The sequence below is a fragment of the Xenopus tropicalis genome, chromosome 3, assembly GCF_000004195.4.
Source record: "Xenopus tropicalis strain Nigerian chromosome 3, UCB_Xtro_10.0, whole genome shotgun sequence".
Lineage (NCBI taxonomy): Eukaryota > Metazoa > Chordata > Amphibia > Anura > Pipidae > Xenopus > Xenopus tropicalis.
Window position 1 is genome coordinate 64,792,860 of NC_030679.2, and position 15,396 is coordinate 64,808,255.

The 15,396-nt window shown below is 37.2% G+C and overlaps 1 protein-coding gene across 6 annotated transcripts in view; it reads right to left on the bottom strand.

The window, feature by feature from the left end:
- Positions 1 to 602: 602 nt before the first annotated feature.
- Positions 603 to 15,396, bottom strand: part of pphln1 (periphilin 1) — a 55,477-nt gene continuing 40,683 nt past the window's right edge. For 4 of the 6 annotated variants that reach the window (XM_012958754.2, XM_012958753.2, XM_031897777.1 and 1 more), the window contains one exon: positions 606 to 1,229. In XM_012958754.2, the coding sequence (XP_012814208.2) occupies positions 1,044 to 1,229 (186 nt within the window). In that variant the 3' untranslated portion in view covers positions 606 to 1,043. Of the gene's footprint in view, positions 1,230 to 15,396 lie in introns of all 6 variants that reach the window. The other 2 variants (XM_031897775.1, NM_203648.1) reach the window with 2 other exon arrangements.

Consider the following 15,396-nt stretch of genomic DNA (forward strand, 5'->3'; position numbering starts at 1 on the left):
GGTCGTTCGTACCCTCCGTGGACGTTTAGGGCTGAGATGTCACAATCGCCTTAAAGTCTGACAAACATGCATTATAGATTTTAAAATACAATGAGCATGGCAAGGTGTTATTAAAGGAGAACTAAGCCCTAAAATGAATATGGCCAGAAATGCCATCTTATATATACTGTGTTTTTGATGTTACAGGGCGGATTATTTAATTCTGAATCAGAATGTGTTGGTTTCCGAGTTGCCATGCTATAAGAATCTGTATTAATTACTAATCAGCCTTTTATTGTGACATTTATTTTCCATATATACAGTATATTGAGTGTCAGTCCCTAAGCTCAGGTAAGTGACAGCAGCACAGAGTATGTGCAGTGAATCAGCAGAAAAGACGATGGGGAGCTACTGGGGCATCTTCAGGGGCACAGATCTTCCCTGCTAAGGGTTGTAGTTTCCTTGGGCTGGTACAGAAGCCCAAAACATAATCAGCATTTCTAACCTACTTCTTTGTTAGGGAATCAGAGGAGTTATGGGCCCTGAACTTGAATTATTTCCAAGTTGTGTTAATTTCTAAGACAACTAGGGAAATTCACACAAAAACAAATTGCTTCAAAAAATTGTTTGGAGTAAAAAAAAAAAACTGGGTTCTTGTTTAATAGTTTGAAAATAAAAACAGAAAGCAACAATTATTTAAGGTCCATATATAAGAAAAACAATGAAAGAAAAGAGGTTAGAGAAATTTACATTGTGGAGATTTACATATCAAATCACTTGGAAATAGTGAAGCAAAATTCACACCAATCTGTACATCATTCAAGTAAAGAACATACCAAAACACATTTTACTCTACAGTATTATGTTATTTATACATAACATTTGGATACAAAATGTCCTAGGTCCTATGTATTTTGTCTAAAAAGAACCCACAGTATAATTCTTATTTTACTTTATTTTTTTTTATATCCAAAATATTTTATAGAGGATAATTATTATGAAGACAGACATAGCAACTAAGAGAATCTTAATTTAAAATTTGAAAAATGTGCTTTGCGAGCATCCTATACCAATTCCTGGTGTGCAGCATCATACTCTGTGATATACATTTTTAGCTCTTCAATACACCTTTCCCCAATCTCACTTAAATTTTGCCTCAAGGCGAACTGAATTTGCTTCTCAAGTGTGGGGTCCTTGTCTATTAACATCTTCACAACCATGCCGAATGTCTCACAGTCCTGCCTGTAGACCTGAAAGCAAAAAGTATTGGTTACATCAAGATATCTGCTCAAAATTAAAAAAAATAAGAACATGTTCGTGTGAGGACACCCAAAAACACTGCAGCTGGAAGAAAAGTCCATGAAATTACATTTGACATTATGACATTTATATCTATGCATGGAACCTTCTATACTGCTAACCATTTTAACCACTTCTAAAACACCCTTTACTTGGTTCACTAAAATCTCACATTTCTGGAACCTGTTTATAAGTATTATCATACCTTTTTTTTTGTTATAGTAGTGACATGTATAATTAGTGCTTACATAAACTGTCAGTCACATAAGTCTCTGCCTCCAATGGAACTTCTAGTCTAAAGCTGGCATACATTGACACACCCACTTGTTTGGCAAAGTCACCAGGCAAGTGGATATTTCCCCAAAATCTGCGTACCTTAAGACAATCCAAACATTTGGCTCTTGGGCTGAATGATCGGATCACATTGAGAAGCCGCGAGGATAAGGACCGGATCGACGGACCAACATCCTCCTTGTCCATAATTTTTAAAGCTGCCCAATCAGCATCTAGCCTATTTTCGGCCAGATATCAGTCAGGCAGGCCTGTCTGAAGGCCCGACACATGGTCCGTTAAGCTGCAGACTCTGCCTGTCTGCAGATTTGATTGGCCCATGTATGGCCACCTTAAAGCAGGCTATACACTTAAAGATGCCTGAACTTCAGGCAGATATGGTCAGGCAGGCCTGTAGGACCCCATAAACGGACAGGTAAGCTGCCCATTTGGTCTGATGGGGCTTAGATCTGTGTATGGCCACCTTAAGGCCCCTATCTGAGTTACATTACTTCTATAAGAAGCAACTTAACATGGGGCAAACTTACATAAACTTTCCTTTTTTTCTCTGTTTCCACAAGCACCCTAGAAACTCAAAATGGTAAGATATGGAGCGGATACAAACTGAGATAGATGCAGGAAACAAAACTTAAATGCAACTCAGTCATGAAAAATCATGTGAAACAGGATATCCTTCAGGGATATTAATTAACAAAACAGTAACAAAGGGGCTAAAAGTATAGCATCAGTCAGCCTATATTTCACTTGCAATATCTATATTGTGAACTTAACAATGAACTGCACTGCTGACTTTGCAAGGAAGGGAGTACTGGGTTTCCCTTCCACATCATGAATGGGAAAAGCCTTTTTCCCATAAGGTGTTATAGTTACCGTGAGCCCATGACAAAAATTATCTCCACAAAGAGAAATGTTGATCAACTGAAATGGTTCTTGAGACAGTTCAGAGAGAAGCTGCAGTTGCAGTGTAGCTGTTAGTATTTAAGTACATTACTCTTTACCACCCATAAACATTCAGAGTGTTTCCGCTAAACAGTCTAATTAAAAACGTCATTGCCCATGAAGAGTTGTTGTTCCATTTCCATTAGTGGGAAATTACAGAGGCAAATGACAGAGCTGTGTAGATGAAAAGCTTTTCCTCTGTATAATTTCATGTATGAATGGTGTTGGTGTAAGAAGCCAGTGTTGCTACTAAACCTTTGAACTTGCCTTCAAAGCTCTGAATAGCAGCTCTGGGACAGGCTCAGGTTTTTATGAGATATAATCTGAAAAATCTCTTGTGATGAGAGCTGAGGAAGTGACACAGTGAAATTGGCTGATTGGCATGATATCATGCTGTGCTTACTGAACTGTGTGCGTGCACTGGATTTCTGCAGAATGCTTAGCTTGCCTTATAGACTTCGCATTTTCCATATTTTAAGGTGACTTGGCTATTCTCTCTGCTATTTCTCATTATATGGCTCTACTTTAGTGGAATGTTTGCTTCTATGCTGTAATTTCCCAAGCAAATGTAAAATAATTGGTACACACAAAATCCATCTTTACAAAATTGTCTCATTTGTCAAAAAAAAAAAAAAAAAAAAAGACAATAGAATACACCCATTTGCTGTGTTTAAAATCTTTTATAGAGTATGGCATTATATTCAAAGCTAGGGTCACAAACGGTTTGCGTTATGATTGCACCTTTGTGCCAAACTTGCAGCACTGCTATAGACTACATAGCTACAAAGCAAGTGATCAGTAAGTATTTCTTGCAGCAAGGCTTCTTGCATGATAGACTAAAGGACATAGGACATATTACCCTACCTTAGCTGAATTTCAAGGGCGTTGATGAACTCTATACCATGCATTCCACACTGAATTTGAATGCAAGATTAACTGCTTATTTAAAAAATAGTTGCTAATGTCTTACAAGTTCCTTTGCGACACCTATAAGAAAAGGTACAATCACTTTTGGGAAATGAAGCCTGCCCTGCATAAGAAGCACAGGAAACAAGCCTCCCAAGGCTACTGTATGTGACACTTCCATGCTATGTGTGGTGACTTTCCAGTGTACACAAAGCAGCCTTTAGGAAAAATTCAGCCAAAAGAAGCCTTGGGGGGGGGGGGGGGGGTGCAAAGTTTCACAGTTAGATTTCCAAACAATGAGAAAAAGCTGTTTGTGTCAAAGCAATTCTATATTCACTCTACAGGTTTTTCTTCAGGTTTGTACTAGTAGGAAGATAAAAAGTAAAAGTGGATATAAGTCCTATTACTAAAGTACAATCTTAGTACACTTAGTACACTGCTTAAAGGGCACCCAAAGGGCCACAGCACTGAGAGGGAGCTCCTGGTGTTGGGGCCATGTTATTTAACTTCCTGCTCACTCATTATGTGTTTGACGTATAGAAGTGATGTAGGGGCAGTGAATGCAACCCACCAAGTCAAATGCATGTGCATAATGAGCGAATTGTTGCACTCGTACCTTATGTGCATGCGAGTGCTACAACATGGCTGCCTGGAAGCTCGGGTGATAGGTGCCCTTTAAACAGTTTAATCTTAAAAATAAAAAAAAATGATTGCTATCTATCTAATGAATGTAGGCCATTTCTAGCTACTGATCAGTCCAGAATGTAGGTTAGACCAAGCACTGACATGGAAGCCTCTAGCAACTAGTCAACGCTACAAAGTGGCTGATGATGTGTTTTATCATTTCCACTGACACTTGGATCAGGGTGTAAAGCAAAACATGGATTTTAGCACAACTATGTCACTGTCAATCTATGACATCATCACTAAATGTAGAGAATAAACTACACCGTTGCAATCTAATAGCTTATGTAGCAGACCGGCCTTTGTGTACTGAAGTAATTTTATCCCCTACACCATATGAGAACTATAGAAAGCCTTGACAATAAAGTGAATAAATAGGGATGTGAATATACAGCCTAACTAAGAAGGTGCCTTGGGCAATAATTTAAAGGGCATAAAGTTAACCTAGCAAAATAAAGGAAAAGTTTAATGAATGAAAGAGAATTTACAGGATGATCAGAATCTTGGCTCGAGTTTGCACTCTATCTAACCTACTTCACTTCTCCTTTATAAAAAAAACAGCTCTAGGCACAGGAAATGAACCATTGAGAAAGTGACACTTTTATTCCAAAGGCAATTGCCACATATCGCTGCTTAGATCTAATGACTTGAGAACACTCCTTAAAGGCAATATTTCTGTAGCAGGTGAAACCACCTGATAATTAACATTTTTAACAGTTCATTACATTTTTGTGCCATTCCCTATGAACACAAAGCCTGTTCAACTTTTCATTGCAGAAAAACACTAAATGCCCTTGTCTGTGCAGAGAGGAAATTGTCTACAGCCACTCAATTTAATCTACAAGTCTCTGATCTTCAATAGGAACCTTCCAGGTCAGTCCTCAAATCCTGAATGAACAGCCATTGCTTATATGACGACAACAAGTTTGTTCTCCCCCTTGTAATCGTAATTTACCCTTCCCCCAATGTTCATGAGTTATGTAATGTACACTGCTGCTTGATTCAGGTTCTAACAATAATTAAGTCTGGTTTTAATATTAAAGGATTAGCAATTTCACCATATATGTTATTATATTACTGATATATATATTATATTGCTTAACTTTGGAAAAACATAAAAGATAAATAAAAGGACAAACCTTTGAAACAAAGTAATGTATAAACACAAAGGAATAATATTCTGAATACAGACCCCATTAGTTTATCTTCTACAGCTTCTGTAGATTTACTGAAAATACAAAAGCTACTAAATGTAAATATGGCTCACATTTTTCTTGATCATATTCCTAGCGTCTTGGGTTCTTCCTTGAATTTGCTGTACACATTCTCACTAGATATAACCTGAACTTGTGGACCTATTGTCACAAGATACTGAAAGATGATCATAAATGGACCAAACCAGTGCCAGTAAGAGTAAACGGGGCCTTAGCATTGCTTAATACAAGCTTATTTCTTAGGATGACAGAAAAAAATTACACTGTGAAACCGCACATGAAAAGCTCATAAACAGTCAACCAACCACAGCAAACATTGTAGTACATACAAATGGGAACAGATACAGAAAACCTGAATTTAAACGATAAATAAAAGCTCACAGGAGACCTCATTCCTAGAAAATGTTCAAATGAAACAGAAAATAGTGTAATCCAATATATATAATAATAGTTTTATCCAATATATATAATTCACAGGTTAATCTTTTAATGTTCACTATGTCTTTATTACTGCAGTTATGTAATTATGGCTGCAATTCATTAGGGTGAAGACACGCAGAGCTACTAGTAGCAGCTACAAAAAAACAGAATTCTGATAATTGTCTTTACGTGCGTTTAGCAGAGGCAATTCTCAGTATTATCTATGGCAGGGTATTTTCTGGTGTTTAGTAGCAGTGCTACTAAACGGGGAGACTAGTCGCCCGCGACAAATCTCCCTTGTCGCGGGTGACTAATCTCCCCAAAGTGCCAGATCCCTTAGCCCTTAAGTGCTGGGTTGGCCTTTTGTTGAGGATTAGAGACTCAAGCATAAGCCTTAACAGGAAAGATAAAAGGCTTCATTTGAATGTATAAACTTGTTTCATCTGCATGTTAAGCAATAATTTAATTTTATGAACACTTGCAAGTAAATATGTTGACTACAGTACATAACAATCAGAGGTTTTCACAGTGTCTAAGTAAACTACCTTCACATTTATGCCTTTATCTGACCAGCTCTAACCTTTATGAAACCACAAAAAATTGGGAATGCTGTTGAAATAAGATGCCTTAACAAGCAATTATGATACATTTGGAAGCTTACAGATTTATAAAGTGGGGGCTAAAATACTAATAAAATTGAAAAAAATCTGCTCCTCTTGTATTTTGTACTACACAAAGTTGAACACAAGGTTAAGATAAGGAAAATATTGAAAAATTGGGTGCAATCATGGGCAGGGCTTAGACATACTTAGGAGTGGCCAGTGAGTTAATAATTGGCAGCATGGATGCAAGGCTTCAGCTTCAGGCCAAAGCCTTAATGTACCAAAGGCAGGATCCAGATCACCAATGCCTCCACTCATGACCTTCCATCCTGCTCCTCCCCAGGCATAGTACAGCAGTACATTCTAAATCATATTATATGGTCAAGTGACCAAAGGTTGAAAAAAAAAATTCAGTTCAGTTCATGCTCAGTTACAGTGAGGTCTTTAAGGACTAGTATAATTAATTATACTAGTTTAATGATCGATTAGGGATTATATCCTTCCCAAATACCCTCTGCATATTTAAGTTATTAAAAGCTAAGTGGGAAAATAACATTAAGCATGACTTAGTTGTGGAGTCCACCCTCTGAGTGTACATTTCACAAGACCCCATACATTGAGGCACAATAAATGAAAGGGGGTTAACATACAGGAAGGAATTTAGAACCACACCCTGCTACAGTTACTTCTAACATAACTTTTCTGTAAAGCAATTTCATAAATAGTTTTAGTGCAAGGTTTACAGTTTTGTCCAAAAACAAGAAGAGCTCTGTATCCAGCAGCAAGTTACTTTTTTCTCTTCAGCTTCTTGGAAGAACTTAAAAGAAATCAGATCTTCCAAGTGGATTTTCATCCTTTGCTCAGGAAAAAGAATGATGAGGTCCCACAAAACACAAAGCATTGATAGAATACAGGGTGTGGTGCTCTGAGAAACAGGCAAATATCCAAACCAAATGTACTGGTGGAAAAGCGCAAGCAGCAATATATTCCAATAATCAGACAGATTTAGAGAGTGCAAATACAATTTGCAGAAGTCTCACAGTTTGTCATACTGAATTTTCTTTTAAACAGGTTATACACATATATACAGCACATTTTTAAAAAGGGGTAACCATATTTAAAGGAAAACAAATGATGTTCCTTGTTAATACAGGTATCGGAGCCATTATTCAGAATGCTTGGAACATGGGGTTTTCTGGATAAGGGGTCTTTCTGTAATTCGGATCTTTTACCTTAAGTCTGCTAATTAAATTATTTTAACAGTAATTAAACCCAATAGGATTGCTTTAGCTCCAATAAGGATTAATTATATCTTAGTTGGGATAAAGTATAAGGTACTGTTTTATTATTAAAGAGAAAAAGGAAATCATTTTTAAAAATGTGAATTATTTGATTAAAATGGAGTCTATGGGAGATGGCCTTTCCTATGGGTTTCCGGATAAGGGGTCCTATACCTGTATAAGGGCACACATAGCAGATAGTTCACTTTCCTCTGCCAGCCTTTTGTACACAGGCAGAGGTAAGGGGATCCGATTTTAAGCATTCACCCCTGTAGTTTAATTGACAGGAGGAGACTGTTGCGGTGATAAAGGCAATTGGCTCAAGGAAATCACCAGGTCCAGACTGCCGATAGCACAGTATAAGTTGATGCTAAAGTAAAGACTATGGAAAGGAAATTACTGATCTGCAGTATAAGGGTGAAGAAGAGCGTACAATGAAAAATAACATTTTCTGTCAAATCCAGGCATTTTGCTGCAGTCAGCAATGTCTATAGTGAAAATGTTTGCTAATGACTCAGGCTTTTAGATTAATTGGGATAAATCAGTTATTATGCCAACAGACCAAAGAAAGTTCAGAATTATGGAAAGGCCATCTCCCATAGACTTAATTTTAAGCAAATAATTCTAATTTATTTTTCCTCTCTCTAATAATAAAAACAGTACCTTGTACTTGATCCCAACTAAGATATAATTAATCCTTATTGAAGGCAAAACAAGCCTATTGGGTTTATTCAATATTTAAATAATTTTGTGCAGACAAATTATAGAGATCCAAATTATGGAAAGATCCTGTATCTGGAAAACCCTAGGTCCAGAGCATCCTGGATAACAGGTCCCATACCTGTACCTTTACCTCAATATTTGGTACATGTATGGTGGGTTGACGAGGTGACAGATATCGAGGGCGCCTTTGAACATTAGCAGCAGGATAATGCTGAATCGTCAGATAGGGGTTTACACTTGCATATATGATGATTCAATTCTTACCGTTAGTGGAGTGGACAAACGATCTCTCCAGCAACCAATGGTAACAGGAAAGGTTGTTACAGTAATGTGTATGGCCACCTTCAGGAATGGTTAATAGAAGGTGATAGCATATCAAGCAGGACATTAATTGGCAGCAGTTAAAGTAGGTGGCTTAACCCTCAGAGATATGGAAGGTTATTGTATTGCTTTGTGTTTGTCACACACACATACAGAGTTGGTTACATTTGGATGAAATAGATTAGGTAAGATATGTGCATTTGGATCATTTGATCTAGTTAGGGATAGCTCCTATAGGAATTTCCCATCTATGCCACATGTGTATTTGTCTGTTATAGAAATCGATACTGGCCAGAGATTGTGTGTGAATGCCATTGTGGAATAACTTCATTTTAAACAATTATATGAGTGGACAGAGTCACTATAATGGGAAAGGAGAGGAAAGGATGTTTTATGTTTTCGATATTAAGGTATGATTTTTACTGTACAAAATGGTTTAAGAAAAAGTTCCCACATAGTAATAGATGTACTGCAGTTTCTATAACTGAAGAATGTGTGCCAAAAAGGCAATGAATTAAAAGAATTTACCTTAAAGCTGGCCACACACGTGGCAATTCTTCAATTATTCAAATTAAAAGGTGGGTTTTCATTTTCTTGCAGTATAACCATTTTCTATTTTAGATTTGTTACTTAACTTTTGGGGAAATGTTCAAGTTGCTGATTGTTGCCATGACTATTCTTGGAAAAGTGTGTTAAAAAATACTAGGAATTGTTGCAGAGTGTTTCCCATTACATTAACCAAGACCTATATTGCACAATGTACATGAATGCAACTGCAAATACACCATTGTTTTCTGGCGACACAGTTGCATTCTCCTGATGATCACTGATTCTACGGTCCTGTGAATTCTGCAAAATGTTTAATGTAATCTGTACTGACGCTTTGTATATTAGTGTTCTTGCACAGGCAGCCATCTATCTTCAAAACATCCCAGCATATAACAGAATTTATTGTAAGAGTGATTCATCATATACCAATGAAGTCAAGTTTCGGTCATATAGCTTGACTCATTTTTAGGTTCAGTGGTCTTAGACTTCAATGAAATCAAGCTCTTTGAAGTTCCTGTTTTCTAATGAAATGTTATATTTTTGTTAAACAAAACAAAATTCCTTCACTTTGAAAACTGAAATTAGCAGCAGTGGAAATCGTTGGGGAAGGACAGACCTATGAGGTGTTTGCCATCACCAATGAGGCACAGAAACAACATTGCTTCAGATTAATACTCACATCCCATGACCTATGCAATGTTGTTGGAAGAACTCTCAGCCATCAGGTTCACATTTACAACTGAAACACCCCGAAATGTATTCATTACTTACATGCATTTAAATGCATTACAGTGCATTCAAAGTCAGTACATAGTGTAAATTAGCAGATCAATAGCTGAAGAAGAGCAAGTCCAATTAAAGCTGTAAAATCCCATGCCCCTATTGTAAAATGTAAAAGTTCTGGTCTGCACTTGAAAAGCCAGAGTATCGCTGAACAAACAGATCTAGCTCCCACATACTCCTCAGCTCAGTTTTATGGCCAGCCCCTACCTGATGGTGTTCTAACATTCCCAAAACATCTGCTCTCCAATCAACACAAATAAAACAGTGGAAGATACAGTCAAATATGCACTAGGGGCAGGTTTGCTGGGTTCAGGTTGGTATTTAGAGTCTTTTCACTGCTGGAGTTTGCAAACATACATAAACTATAAATAGCTTGAGTTTCAATTCTTATATTAACTTAAAGACACAGATTTATATTAGAAATCTTTGTAAATTACTTACACTAAGAACAAATTATATAGACAAAGAGACAGAATACTAAAAGGACAATTAATCTTAAGAATAACCTTTAGGGTATTATTGGCTTATTTATTCCATTATTCTTAAATAATTCTCTCCCCAGGTTAAAATGCAATCTGGTTTCCAAGGTTATTGACAACAGTCACCAAACAATGACTGCATGAAAATGACTATTTCTTATGAACACATACATAAAAATCACAAGCATACTCAACAGTGCTGTACAATAGAACTTTGTATTCATCAAACCTACAAATTACATACAAATACAGGAATGGGTTCCCTTATCCGGAAACTGGTTATCCAGAAAGTTCCGAATTACGGAAAGGCCATCTGCCATAGACTCCATTATAAGCAAATAATTAAAATGTTTAAAAATGATTTCCTTTTTCTCTATAATAATAAAACAGGACCTTGTACTGGATCCCAGCTAAAATATAATTAATCCTTATTGGGGGCAGAACAATCCTATTAGGTTTATTTAATATTTAAATGATTTTTAGCAGACTTAAGTTATGGAGATCCAAATTACGGAAAGATCCCTTAAGGTGGCCACACTCGTGGCGATTTGCGATCTTTCGTATGACCATCGGTCGCACGAAAAATCGTACAATCAGCCACAAACCGTTCAGGGCTGAAACGGCAGATAAGGAGGTAGAAACAATAGGATTTCTACCTCCCTCTGCCGATTCAGCATTTAAGGCAGATTTTGGTCAGGCGCCTTCTATGGCGCCTGATCAAAATCTTTTAACTGGCCCAATTGGCGAGCTTCCTGCGATATCGGTCGACTCGCCATACACGCACCGAATATCGTACGAAACGAGGTTTCGTACAATATTATCGGTGCGTGTATGGCCAGCTTTATTCAGAAAACCCCAGGTCCCGAGCATTCTGGATAACAGGTCCCATACCTGTACTAACCAATACAAAACGGTAAACTAGTATCTGCTCAATAAAGTTTACAATCTATAAGATTTTACCAAAATCCTTATATTTTAATTGCTTGCATTTCTTTGGAGGGCATTTCCAAATCATTATCACTAAGCTCTACGGGGCAGGGACCTCCTTCCTATTGTGTCTCATACCACATAGCACTTACTCCCTGTGTATTTATACTTATTTATTGTATTTATTATAACAATTGTACTCTCTGTGTGTAATTTTGTATATTATTAGATTGTACAGCGCTGCGTACCCCTTGTGGCGCTTTATAAATAAAGTTATACATACAAACATTAACCAGTCTGTCATTCAAACCATTGCCTGAATCATTGCACCCAGACATCAATTTCATTTGTTGCACAACCACAACCCCCTCCCCTTTTTTTTGGGTTGTGTAAGAACTACGGTCATCATAATACTAAAAGTTGATAATAAGGTAAACTACATCTTTAAAAGGGAATGATCAGGAAATAAAACACAATCTATTTTCTATAAATGCATTCGTAACATACTGCCATTGTGAATGTGAAGAACTAGGTCTTTAACTTTTCCCTTGCAGGAAAAGTCACTGTCTGCTTCCCATGCATGTCAATAATGACAAGGTGCTGAATAATGAATGGATTATATGATATAGATTATTATTCCAGGGAAATGCACTTTTCTTCAAGCAAATTATAGTGTTGCGTAGTGATAACTGATTTTTAGCAAAGTGACTGTAACCATCTCTGAAAACAACTGGACAATACAACATTTACACAGCAATACCAACCTATAACCACTCAAAATAACAAGTCAGCTGTCATTTCCTAAAAGATCATAAAAACTATGTGAAAGGCACATATGGTCCTACATTCATTAACTAACATCCAGCAAAAGAGGCAATACTTAAAAAGGCACATCATTTATTGTAATACATTACTAATACATTAGTGCCAGGATTCCTTTTTTATTAAAGTGATACTGGCTTTTTTTAATTGTATTTTTGGATGTTTGTATGCAGGAAAAAGTGCTCCCTGAAAAGCAACATTTGTAAAAAAAATTTCCTGCAGCTTTTAAGACCAGCTTTGATGGTTAAGTGTTATGTGGCAGGTTCTGCCTTACCTTAAAGCTCTGCTTAGTTAGTTAGATCACTGTAAGTATTTATTGTGTGTTCAAGGCAAGCTCTGTGAACTATTTTTAAACACCCAGTTTCATGCATCAACAGCTGCTTTGGAGGGAAGGGATGGCAGCATAGGGTCACTTACGTCACATACGAGATTAGCATTAATGTATGAGAAAATCTTTAAAAAAAAAAAAAAAAAAAAAAAAGATTCTTAGGGCATTACATACTGCAAGTTACATGCATCTGCTGTAGAGAAGGAATTTAGCACTGACCACTTATATGTGATATTTGTAAAGGTGGCTAAAAAAAAAAATGGGCCAGAACAGGCTGTGCCCATTTTCCATGGGGTATGGATGGGTCGAGGGAGATTTTAGATCTTTTTTTCCCCATAGGGTGATAAAGTGACATGTTAAAGGTAACAATAACCTGACACCAAGATCTGAACCAGTGCCCGTGCACAAAGCCAACAAACACCTTATGTCAGCACAATTAAAAAGAAAATGACTTGAAATAATAAAGCTGAATCAACAGCTTTGATTAGTTTAACATTTTACATTTAACAGGACTGCACAAAGAACTGAAGTTTTATTTGGCTGGCTAACTCCAGATTCAAGAAATGTGGATTTGGCAACAATTTCCTCTAAATCTTGTTTCAATTATGGTACTGGGAGAGGCAAAGGAAGCTCACTGTAACTGTAACTAAAGCATTTTTGATTTTCAGCGAGAATGTTTGTGCATGAAAGAGGACTGAAGAGTAGGTGTAGAATGATGGTGTGTGGGTAGAGGGAATTCGTAACTTGCTGATTTTATCTTTAGAAAGAACAAGCACAATTATGCATGGAACAAATGATCTTGGTAAAATTTCTAGCAAGTAATACTTATTTTCCAGGCATAAGGAACTCAGTGAAAATAAGATCTAATTAAAAAAAAATATTAAGGACCAAAAACCATATTTATATACTCTGACTTCCTCCAAGGGTGAAATTAATTCTTGATAAATCAAAAGGTCTAAACAGAGCTCGCCAAAGGTCACTAGGAAAAAAGTTTCTGCATTCACTTCTAATGACAAGCAGCTCACTCATGCTGTGAAACACCGACAAATTTCACCTGATCCAAGTGACTGATTTAAAGGAAATAATTCTAAAACCTCATGGAGAAAAATATTAAGCATCCAATACAGCAGGGATCCCCAACCTTTTTTTTTACCTGAGAGCCACACTCAAATGTATAAAGCGTTGGGGGAGCAACACAAGCATGAAAAATGTTCATGAGGGTACCAAACAAGGGCTGTGATTGGCTATTTGGTAGCTCCTTTGTGGACTGGGAGCCTAAAAATGAGGCTCTGTTTGACAGTACAACTGGTTTTTACGCAACCAAAACTTGCCTCCAGAAATTCAAAAATAATCACATGCTTTGAGGCATTGGGAGCAACATCCAAGGGGTTGGGGAGCAACATGTTGCTCAAGAACCACTGGTTGGGGATCACTGCACTACACAGTGATATCTGCGTATAACTGTTCCTTCATGGATTATGTATTTTATTTCAATAATGAAAAGATATCATAAGCAAGAGTAAAATACAAGAATGGGATCTCTTGTACAAACAAAAGTTGTGGTCCTGTTTCTGCTTTTCCAGGCACTTTCATTTTAGACCCTATATGATATTAATTCCCTAAAGGGGTTGTTCACCTTTGAGATAACTTTTAGAATAATTTAGGAGACTAATATTCTAACATACTAAAAGTTAACAGAAAGGTGAACCACCCTTTTTAATGCTGGTTACTAAAAAAAAAACCCTGCAGCAGAAGATATGGAGAATTATAGACAGAAGGCAGCAAAAAATGGTAGGAGATTTAAGGGTTTTATAAGCAACATGGCAGTAAAAAGAAAAACCTCTGCACCATGAGCCTTACTGTGAAGCAGACTGCAAGCACATCTTAAGGCTAATAGAACGTGGGGGCATTTTGGATGCCACTGCCCTCCAGGGACCAGAGATTATAAAAATGCCCTTGTCTATCTGTTACTGCTTCTCACACTAGTTTTGTGTTTCCACTGGATGGCAGCTGTTGATGAAATGATCCATGTGCCACAGCCCTTACAGATGGCAGGAAAACTAGGCTGATGCCAAACTGAACAGATCCACTTCCAATTTTTTCTGCTAGGAGTGAAGCAACTGGGACCACCTGACTTTAATGGCAGCAACCTGCCCCTGCACACAAGATGGTAGATTTGAACCCAAAAATACACATTTCTCTGTTTTGGGGTCAAAATACACTTTACATTCCCAGGTGGAGGTGGTTGTAATAAAAGTGAATGCCAAGCCCCAAGACAGTATTGGAAGGTCACATGTCATTTCTCTGTAGGTGGGACCCACCCAGGGTAACATTATCTTTAAAGTAAAACTATACACAAACAATGCAGGCATTTATAAAAAAAATATATTGCATAAGCAGCTGATATGTAAAGCCCTGCCTAATTGTTTACCTTATTAGTAGTATGTGCCATTTGGTAATCCTAATAGAAGACCTAATAGAAGACCCAAGCCATTTTAAGTACTAAAAGCCATGCCCTGAGATCATACGATTCATGGTGCACGCAAACAAACCAAGGGCACAAATACATGTTAGGTCACTCCCATTTTCCAGTTTGGTAAGATTCTTTAATAGGCCACTTAATATGATATCAACTATATGTTGGTACACATTCAGGGGGTATAGTGCTCCTTTAAAGTTTAAAAACTGTTTTAACAACTCTCGGAATGCCCACCTTTCTAATCCTGCCTGGCTCAGCTTCGATCCCCACCTCATGCATGCACCACAGCAGAATGCTTTTTACAGAACTACACAGTCCTGTCGGCTTCTTTAAAACTGTTCTATTGCTACTAAAGCAAATAAAGTGCTGTC